At 45.2% G+C, this 11040-nt stretch overlaps 1 protein-coding gene across 1 annotated transcript in view; it reads left to right on the top strand.

Moving 5' to 3' along the window:
• Positions 1-657: 657 nt before the first annotated feature.
• RAP2A (RAP2A, member of RAS oncogene family) overlaps positions 658-11040 on the top strand; it is a 31813-nt gene continuing 21430 nt past the window's right edge. The window contains exon 1 of the mRNA XM_040538455.1: positions 658-1030. Coding sequence (XP_040394389.1) covers positions 717-1030 — 314 coding nt within the window. The 5' untranslated portion in view covers positions 658-716. The remainder of the gene's footprint in view (positions 1031-11040) is intronic.

Raw genomic sequence — 11040 nt, 5'->3', positions numbered from 1 at the left:
CAGCACGCGCTTCAAACGCCGGCCTGGGACCCCGGGATCCCCAACGGACACTGCCAGGACCCCCAGCAGGCACCAACGGCCGCCCAACGGCCGCCAACCGCCAACCCCCCCGCCCCGGGCTCCTCTGACAGACACTTCCGGCCGCGCCACCGCCCCGCCCCTCCGCACGCCCGCGCCGCCACCCATTGGCTCGCCCCTCCCTGCGCGTGACGGCGGCGCGGCCGCTGATTGGCCCCGGCGCGCAGCGCGTGTACGCGGAGCGGGCCCGCCGAGCGGCTCGGCGGAGGCGCGGGCGGGGCCGCTGTCTCCACGGCGACAGCGCAGAAGGCAGGGCGTCACGCGGGCGGCGGCCGCGCTCTCCCATTGGGCCGGCGGGCGGGCGGGCGAGCGGGCGGGGGAGGAGGAGGAAAGAGCGAAAGGGGGTGATGCCACGTGACTCCCCCCCCCGCTGTCGCATCCGATTGGCTGTTGCCACGGCGACCGGGGCAGGAGGGGGCGTGGCGCGCGCCCCGCCCGAGGCGCGCCGCAGCCCCGGCAGCGCGGCCCCGGCGGCCGGGAGGAGCCGCGGCGGGAGGGGGCGGCGGATGGCGGGGGGGTGAGGAGGGGCCGGCGGCAGGCGCGGGTCGGGCCGGGCCGGGCCGGGCCGAGGGAGGAGGCGGAGGAGGAGGAGGAGGAGGAGGAGGAGGGTGAGGAGGGTGGTGGAGGTCGGCGGGAGGATGCGCGAGTACAAGGTGGTGGTGCTGGGCTCGGGCGGGGTGGGGAAGTCGGCGCTCACGGTGCAGTTCGTGACGGGCACGTTCATCGAGAAGTACGACCCCACCATCGAGGACTTCTACCGCAAGGAGATCGAGGTGGACGCGTCGCCCTCCGTGCTGGAGATCCTGGACACGGCGGGCACGGAGCAGTTCGCCTCCATGCGGGACCTCTACATCAAGAACGGGCAGGGCTTCATCCTGGTCTACAGCCTGGTCAACCAGCAGAGCTTCCAGGACATCCGACCCATGCGCGACCAGATCATCCGCGTCAAGAGGTGACGAGGCGGGGCCGCACGCACGCCCTTTCCCCCATGGCAGCCCCCCGCGGGCGGCTGGAAGACCGGGGGCACCCCTAACGGGGTGGGGATGGGGGCCCGAGGTGCTCTGCGAGGGCATTTCTGGGTGCTGTCCCACCCCACGCACACGTATCGGGGCGGGTGGGGATGTCCCTCCTTGCCTAGACGCGTAGATATGCCCCTGAAGGTCCCGCTCCTCAAAGCGCAGGGTCACCGGGCTGTGCCTCCCTAAGGAGGTGGTGGCTGTGAGATTCAGGCCTTGCACACGCCGGTGGGTATCCTAAATATCCCACTGGCACCACGGTGAAATGCCGGTGCAGGGTGAAATGCCGGTACGTGATGCTCAGGTCCCTGTCAGGCCCCCTCAGCCTGCAGGGCTGACATCGTGGCAACCCTTCAAGCCAGGGCACGGCTGAGAAAATGCTGCTATCAGCTCATCGCAGCCCCACATCTCTTCTCCCACATGGAGGGGGATTGGGCTGGTGCCACAGAACCGGTTTTAGCTGAGGCTCGGCCACCTGAAAGGGCAACCCCTGTAAATAACCCCAGCTGGACCGCAGCCGTCGGGTTTGCAGCTCACCGTGTAGTGGCGGCAGTGGCTAATGGTCTGGTGGCAGGAGCCGCTGCTCCAGACCGAGGCCCCTGGAAGATGTGTTTTGAAACTGGGGAGGAGGGTGAGGAGGGGAAAGGCGAGGGAGGAGGCGAAGCTCAGATGTTTCTGGAGACTTACAACTTTCTCACAGGAGGTGTTTCTTAATATATGTCCTAACTTTTTAACAGGGGGATTTCTGAAGGCTGATGTAACAAAGTTATTTTGAACTTAGTAGGGAAAATGCATTTTCTGTATCCTTACGATCCTTATCGTTCACACGTACCTTATAGCAGAACGGTTTTTCTCCAAGTAGTTAAGGTGGACTTTATTCGTTAGTAAATGCCTTTGGCTTTCCTGTGTTTAATCATCGCTCTACATTCAGTGCCTGAACGCGAGCTGCAGCTTTTGCAGCGTGCTCTGTGCCTTGCAGCGGAGTGTCTGCCTTCAGACCCGAGCTGACAGCCCGTAGGTAGGTGAAGCAGAACAGAAAGCACCTTACACTTCCATAGTTATATTGACTCAGCACTGCTCAGGGTGGGTCTGAACGCCGCTCGTCTTTTGCTGCTGTCATGGCTCTTACTGCAAGACTTCAACTTCTGGCTGTCAGCGAGCTACTTTGTGAAGGAGATCCGAGCGGTATTTTAATTCTAAATTTCTCTTATGCAAAGCGATCTAAAAGCAGCTGAAATCCAGGTTCTGGCCAGTCCTGAATTTTTTAATTGAGGTGCAGTTGAAAGGAATGTAATATTGACTTGCAATATTAAAGAGTGAATTACAAGATTTCAGCAAGTGTACCAGGTCTTCCCTAGTCAACTTACCTGGTCTTATGTTTGTGCGTTTTGCTGCTTTGTTTTACAACTTGATGCAAGTTCAAAGGCAGTGTCTAAGACCTGATGTGCCGTTCATTTAGCCAGTAAAAAGGATGCAAGCTTAGCTGGAAGAATGCAGATGTACAGATATGTGTCTGTGCAAGGAGTTCTAATTTATAATTTACAGCTGCACAAATGCATTAATGAGAGGTAAATAATCACGGTCCCATTTACTTAGGTGTTTTGGAGGAGATGTACCTGAAAACTGCAAGTACCTGCTTATATCGATACAAAACCACGATATAAGTCTCTGAACTTTCATTGTACCCAAAAACTGATTGACCAGGTCCCCAGCTGGTGGGTACCTTTGCATTTTACGTGCCCTTGCTGTTTTTACTTTTTCTGATGGAAGAATTCCTGTGTTCTTATATAATTAGAGAGTAGTTACAGTTATTGTCCCAAGAAGTAGAAAAGCCGGGTGAAATTCCCTCTTCGGGCTGAGAGATGCAGGCTTGAGTTTTCTGCTTCCCTGGCCTGACCACCACATACCAGGCCAAACTAAGCTAAGGGAATCCTTCATTCCACCCGATGAAGTTGATTTGCTTTACAGGAATGAGTGACATGTTTACATGGCCAAAGGAGAGGGAAAAAGTGGACCTTTACTTAACTCTGAAGCCAGTCCCTAGAGGCTATCCAGCAGATAACCAAGCTGACAACAGCTTCTTTTCCCATTAAATGCCTATTTAATATTAAAAAAAATGCATAGATTTCCTCAGAAACGGGACCGAAATCCAGGTCTCCCAGTTTCCAGAGGAGTCTCCTAGTGGCGCGACTATAAAGTGAGGATTTCTTTTGTACTGCGTACTGTGGGAGCCTTGCAGCCCTTTCAGGCGTGGTGCACACCTTTAACAAAAAGAGCAGGGGATGGCTCCGTAGCCTTTAAGCAGGTAATTAAAGTTCCTTCCTGGAAAATGCTGGTTGAAATGTAAACCACCTTCTTTGCCAAGCGTTTTTGTCTGGATTTCTCTGGGAAAGAATCAAGGCGCTTTGCCCTCGGTGAAGGAGCCCTGTCAGTGCTAGGTGGACGGGTGCGCCTCCAGCAGCTCTGAGCAGACAGGTGAGAAGAAGGGAGAGGTTTTAGAAGTGCTGTCGGCTGGAGTTTCCCACATTTACACGTGCTGCCAGCGTTGGACGAAGGATCGCGGTGGTACAAAGTCACAGCTGCTGAGCTTCCTCTTCCGGACGCTGCTCCTTACACTGGTTTGTGCCCGAGGAGTGACTTGGCCATGGCTTGTGCTGCACGAAGCAGCCACCGCTGCAGTCAGCTGTTGTGGCAGAGCCTGCAGCCAGCCCTGCTTGTCTGGAGCGCGTGCTTTAGGGTTAGTACCCGGGGAGAAGGAAATTGTTGAAGGGGCTGTGCCCTCGGTGAGGGAAGCAGGGGATGCCTTGCTCTGCTGGGTGAGGGGTGTAATCAGGAGGGGGCGATGGAGGACACGGGGCGCCCTGATGAGGGGCGGTGGGTTGTGCAGAATGAGCCAAAGGTTTGGGAACTTGAGAGCTCCTCTGTACTTGTTTGAAGCAGTTATCACAATGATGATAGTTAAATAAACTTAGCTCGTGAACACCTCACGGTACAACTGAATACTATTCTAAAATGCATCAGTCAAACCCCATGGTCTTCGTGTTTCAGGCACCTCATACCAGTTTCTGGATCCCACTTGTGCCAGATATGTCCATTAAGCCTTGCTTCTTCGCATTCTTGCAGATCTGTACTTCCAGATGCTGAGAGATGGTAGCGTTGGGAAGATGGGGTGTACCGAAGCGTAGTATTTTTCGTGTGGTGTCTTTGAAGGGCGCTCAGTTCCCTTTAGCTTTTTTGTGTACTGAAACTGACTGCTGCCTTACTGGCTCCTGATGAGAAACACAAAATGTTATCTGGGCATTTGTAGGTACTGCAGTTCCGAGACCTCCTTTCCTCCCAGAATGGATTAGCAGGTTTGGCAGCAAAGAGCTCTTTTGCTGCAGACAGAACTGTTTTCTGGAGAAACTTTTTAACTTGTGAGAACAGCGCTAACCTGGGTGAGTGGGCCCGTGCGGCTGAAGGTCTGCAGCGAAGTGAGAGCAGAAGCTGTCAAATGAAACAGATTGGTGGTGATACACCCCAGTGAGATATCGAGATTCACAAAGAAATAGCAAGTATGTAGATTAAGAAGCGTGGAATAGTGGTTTGTTGGTTTTGTGGGGTTCTTGTTTGTTTGTTTTTTCAGAGCAGAGTTGAATGACTTCTAACATGGTTGTGTTTGTCTGTTATGTGATTAGAAAGCTCTCTGAAGCCAACCTGCTGATATTTACCATATACTGAATTTTAATTTTGGATATGACTTTGCCAGTGTTTTATTCCCATGAGGGATGCTTAAACGTCGTCGACTGTGTACTCTAGGCTCTTGTGTAGCTTTCAGTAATGTAACTTCTCAGTCTGGGCATATTAAGGATTGTAGGATGTTTTTAGTAGAACCCCGTGAAATAGCAAAGTATTGTTATTCCAGCAGAGTCTAAAGCACAGAAGTAAAATTCTTACAAAGTCAATTTGCTGTTCTTGTCGTGGTTTCTGCAGACCAGTGCTTTAAAGACAGGACTGTAGGGCTCATCTTCTGGAGAATCCACCAGATTCTACATCAGGCAGTAGTTTTGGGAAACGCTTTATTTCAGAAGTGGGAAAACGAGTAAATATAAAACTTCTAAATAATCTATTGCTTAATTTCTCTACGAAGCAAAGACGAGAAAACATTAATTTTGACTGAAAATGCAGACTGAACACTATAGATATATGACAATGAAATACTGCAGAAATGTGGCTGAGTTGAGTGTTCTTTGTGGCAATGCTTATCATCAGGATGAAAATCTGCCTCCCGGTCTAGGGATTCTATGTGGCAATTCAAAACACGCGAGAGAAGCAATTATTGAAATTTATTAATTGTGAAATCAGCATCTTGAGTCAATGATGATTGATGTTTTTAGTGTCTTAATGGTGATTAAGTCTGAAATCTGTACTTGAAGTTACAAATTGCTCAAATGTCTAGTTTAAAAATGTTGTTTTCCAAGTGCTGTGAAAATTAAATATTTTTTTACTCAAAGATCACTTAGCAGGTTAGGGTCCGGTTCCTTATTAAAGCTCAATAATATCATCATACAAATGACTGTCAATAGAGTTTGGAAGGGATTAAATAGTTGAATTTATTCTTCAGCTCTTCAGCCTGGTTTGAAGAGTTCTCACTGCAGTGAATTTTACAGTGTCACAAAATTTACACAGAATCACAGAACTGTTTGGGTTGGAAGGGACCTCAGGAGGTCATCTGGTCAAGGGTTCCAGGTTTTATGTATTTTTTATCTCTTTTTGGTTTAGGAAACTGTTATTCTAATTTTGAGAATCATTTAGAGCAGTATTCAAGAAATGCAGCTACAACACTTGTGACAACAAGTATGGCTCCAGCCTTCCAGGAAGAAATAGCAAAACGGTAGAGACAAAACTTGGAAAATATTATTCCTTCTAAAGTACTGTATGCAAAAGAACGAAACAAAAGTGTAGGGACTTTCTCAGACGCTATCCATGTAGGATGGTAGAAATATGAAGAGACTGAAATCCTTAAGTCTTTTTTTAGCAAGAGGTGGGTTGTTTGTGTTGGGGTTTTTGTTTTTGTTTTTGTTTTTTTCTTCCAGTAATCGTGACATGGTGGATTGATTACTCATCTTTCAGTGAAAAAGGCAGGGCAGGTAATGAGCACGGTCCACATCCTCTGCTGCATGGCTTACCAAGCTGCCAGCCACTCTTGTGTGCTTGTCAGGTGAAACTTAGCGCTTCATTGCAAGAACAGATTAATGGACTTTAAAATCCCATCAAACAGGTGTACCTACTTCTGAGGAAATGCAGGAAACTGTATGGGATTTTGACATGATGCAAGCTTCAGACATTGTGTTAAAATTTCTTCAAAGTGTAATCAAGACCTATACTGGCCCTTTTTCTCCTTTTTTTCCCCTGTTGGAGGGGACACTACAGATAGCTGTTTCTCAGGTGAGAATCTTATGGAGTGAGAAGAAGAAAATGCAAATATTTTATGTATCTGTGGAGATATAAAGAAGTGGTAAACACAAGTTGGCAGTCTTACCAAGTTGACCCTCTACGTAACACCGTATTCTTCAGCTGTTCAGACATCTCTTATGTCTTACTGGTGAACTATAACCTAGAAAATGTCTAGAATGGAAGGAATACCTGTTTGCAGGGTACAGGACTAAATAAGTTTTACAGTAATGTCTTAAACTTTAGTTTCCCTTTGTGGTTTTCAAACAACTTTACCAGACTTCTTTCTGGCTCTTTAGAATGTAGATTTTTTTTAGTCAATCTAGCTTTGTTTTAATATGAAGTTAATGAAATAATTCTGTCAGACAAAATTATAGGTTTCTTGATTTAACTGCAGAATTCATACATAGACAATCCCCTAAAAAAAAAATCTCTTGACAGTGTGCAATTTTAAGCCATAGAAGATTATTTTAAAATTGCTCAGCTTGGTCTTAAAGTCAAATATTTCAAAGTGTTCATGCATCTTTGGAACATACTACCTTTAATGTTTTCCTGTAGAAGCTTTTTAACTGAATTCCGTACTTGCAGAGTTCACATGATTCTTCTTTCTCCGCTCACTTTCGTGATGATCTGAAGTATTCATGCTACTTTGAGTTACTTTCTGTGGAAGCTGTGAAAATTTGAGACAATGCCTTTAACTAGAGTCTTCTAATATTTTTTTTGTCTGCTTCCCCCCTCCCCAGCTAATCATATAGGTAGATATTTTCCAAGATTTATTTATTTTCCTTTGTAAGGTAAAATGATGTGACAGTTTGCATATATGGGCACTGAAAACAAATCTTAGAATCATAAAGTCATCTAGGTTGGAAAAGACCCCTAAGACCGTCAAGTCCAACCGTTAACCTAGCACTGCAAAGTCTACTGCTAAACCATATCCCTAAGCACTGCATCTACACGTCTTTTGAATACCTCCAGGGATGGTGACTCAACCACTTCCCCGGGCCCTCCTGCTTTTTACCTGTTCCTTTGGACTTATTGAAATGCGTGCTCCTTTTGTATGCACGTTTAGTTTAGATTGTGCTAGTTTAGAGAACAGCATTTCTTTTCCTTTTTTTCTTTTTTTTTTTTTTAGAATGATGCCTGTATCACTCAGCATCATTTTCTCTCTTCAGGTCTTAATTGCTGCTGCAGTTCATGTTGTTGTAGAGGTGTGTGAATACATGTGGATAGCTAGAATTGTCAAACGGTAGAACGGTATGTGGCAAGATTTCTTAAGTTTGTTTTCAGTCTTGCAGTGTTACTTGATCACGTCTGCATTGTAAAAATGCTGTTCAATATATTAAAGATCAAATATAACAGTGACTTCAGTGGCTTTCATAGTTTAGAACAGTAGTAGCTGGACTTTGTACATTAATGCTTGGGGCTGAATATTTTCTATCTTGCTCTTAATTATACTGTTTTGACAGATTCTGCAATGATTACTTGGAAAATTCTATCCAAAAAGTCATTGCTTACCAGATTTTCTGTTTTCCCTTTGATATGTAGGGGACAATAATTCTCTAAATACCGTTTTTTTTTTTTTTTTTTCTTATATAGCCAACACAGTTGGCAGTAACTTGCGTGTTTTCTTTCAAAATAACCGTGATTGTCTGCTCTTCAGTTGGCTAGTGTGTGTAAGAAACAAATTTTGTTGTTTGGGTCATAAATAAAACATTCAGAGTAACAGTATGTTTTGTTAAAACTCTTCCGTTAGCAGGCATGCTCTTTGGACTGAGACTTCAATTGTCATTCTATTTTTAAGAGAGTTTTTAAATGAAGAAAATTTGAAATGTCTGAGGGGGTGGCTGTCCCAAAAATCATTAAATCCATTCCTTTTCTAGTTTTTCACTTAATTCACTTCAAGATTTCTTTCGCAACTAAGAGCAAACCTGCGGTTACTGGTTATTTCATCTCAGAAATATTGCGGGTGTTGTTAAAACATCTCTTCCTTTTTTTTTTTTTTTTCCCCTCCTTGTAAATTGTGTAGGTGGTATGTGATGATAACGTTTTGAGAGAGAATTGGGAAGCAATGGGGACTGCAGCGCTAAATTATCTTGGCACGTAGTGACTTGTACAAAGATTTATGTGATTAAGGTAACAAGAACTATAGCTATCTGCTTCTTCATGTCCTCTTATTCATTAGCTTCCTGCTTATTTTTTTTTTTCTTGGCCAGAGGTTTCCAGCACAAGAGTGGTCTTCAGTTTTTGCTGCATTAAGGCAAACGGTATAGTCTAGGTACAGTTACAGTGATGAGTACAACTCAAATGCTTTTCTTTGTCGATAGGTTGTGTTTTAGCAGCTGTGTTGTCTTAAATCCTAGTCTAGACGAGAGAATTAAAGGTGTGATAGGAGCATGTTATCCTTTCCCAACATTAATGTCATGGGGCTAGCTCAATTAGTTGGTGCAGTGGTGACGATGTGTAATTTTTGTCTTGGTTAGATGAAAGGCTAGACTAGATGAAAGATCTGGTGAAGGACATAAAAGGGAAAAATGTTTTTAGAGTTGACTAGCTTGTTTTCGAAACATTGCTCGGGTCATGTAGACAGAGCTTTAACATCTTTTAAGATACAGTTGTTGTCTTCTGCAAAAAATCAGGGTAATGAGGAGACGCGACTAAAGCATTTTAAAGTATTGGAACGTAATCGATGAGGATCATTCTTTGTGCTGAAATAATTCTGTAAAGTAAGGGTTGGTTAGTTAGTGGTTTTGTGTTGTTTCCACCCCCCCACCCTCATGTCTTCCCGTTATTGTTCTGGTTAACAGGTAGCCAGCCGCCTTAACTAAAGATTAATAGTGTTCGAGACTGTGGTTGAGTTGATACTCACATGGCAATTTAATTTGAACTGGAAATGAATTGGATCCCCGTGAATTGGATAAGGGCACTGAACTTGAAGTGCTCTGAATGTTGTGAAGAAAAGCTTCAGTCCTGGGTTTCTGATGAGTTGCAAGAAAAGATACTTTCAAGAAATAGCCACATAGATCACGTCTGGGCTATAAGTGAACTTGCTGTGACAAGCTAGTTTTGGTTTTGGTAGGAGAATGTTTGTGCTGTTTGCCCTCTTACTCCTAATACATTTCACAGCATAGAGGATAAGCCAAGACTGATCAACCTACTTTCTTTGGAGTAGATCTGCTTGCAGTTTCTCGCATTGCTATAACATCTTTAACTGCTTTGCAAAATCTTACTTGAAACATTTTATAAATATGCAAAAAAAAAATCCGGTATGCTTTTTCTTTCAAAAAAAAGACATGAACTTGGTAAGAACCATTTAGAAATGCATAAATGAAGTCTGTTCTGAAGATCTGCTTTTCTTCTGAAATTTCTTCTTCATGTTTTCAATTTCAGTTTTAAATTTTGGAAGCCCATTGTTTTCGTCAGAACAAAATAATGGAGCTGAAGAGTTTTGTTTTTATAATTTTTTAGGCAAATGGTCTAAAGGGTATGAGGGGAAATCTGTTTTTTTTTTCCCACCCACCTCTGTGTTTAACTGCACTTAGACGTGACACGGAGTCCTGCAGGTGTGTGTCTTGTGAACCACTGGACAGCAGTCCTTATTTGTATACTGCCACTATAATGTATTTTAAGAAGATATGTTTTTTCAATCCATGTATTTTCTCCTGCCATAAAGACTTGATGTTGTTAAGGGCTTTCCTAGTGGTAATCTCCAGGTTCACATTTTTGCTCCTCTTTCACTGTAGTAATTTTACTGAAAACTGGTCAAGAGGTGGTGGGGTTTTTGTTTCGGTGCTGGTAGTGGTTTTTAATTAGGAGTTCAGTCTTTTTGAAAATAATTTGGAAGGATGATCACCTCGCATGGTTTCTTCTGGAGTATTCTCTCAGATGCCTTTCATAGCCTGAAAAAAACAAAAATCTCCTAACTAGTCTGAGTGCCTCGGAGTCTGACCAAACCTGGGCTCTCTGTCTCGCTGCTTAAGGAAGGCATCTGCTCTGCCTGCCTCAGAAGCAGTCAGATTCTTTGTGGCTGACATGCAGGTTACTCCCTACGATGCCTGGAAGAGAGGAGCATGAGTCACCTTCTGCTGGATGAGTGCTGCGATCCGCAATCAGAAGCCAGGCAGCGATTTGGAGTGAATTCTTCCATTGCTTTTGCTTGCGTGTCGATAAGATTTTGGGGGGAAGAGGGGATCGATGTAGTACAGCTTAAACCTGTTTCATCAGCTGTGGGTTCTTTAACAGATAACCTCCTCAGTATGCAGCAGGGGACTTGGGGGCAAGGAGGGGATGGCTTCGTTTTAGTACGAAGTGTGCAGGATGCTGTCCGAAGCAGAATGGATGCAGTGAATCCTGGCATTAATTTTCTGAGTATGCTATGCACTGGAGGAGATGCTTTTTTTCCCCCTTTTTGTTTACATCCAGTGTCAGCCTTCTCTTTTCTCACTTTCATTGAGAAATAGGGAGGAACTTAAATGAGAAATGGGTCTTGCAAAAGAGCTTTAGGAATCTGCTGTGC

This window comes from Cygnus olor, chromosome 1 (assembly GCF_009769625.2).
Source record: "Cygnus olor isolate bCygOlo1 chromosome 1, bCygOlo1.pri.v2, whole genome shotgun sequence".
NCBI lineage: Eukaryota > Metazoa > Chordata > Aves > Anseriformes > Anatidae > Cygnus > Cygnus olor.
The sequence above is the reverse complement of the archived record's forward strand: the minus strand, read 5'-3'. Positions and strand labels throughout refer to the sequence as shown.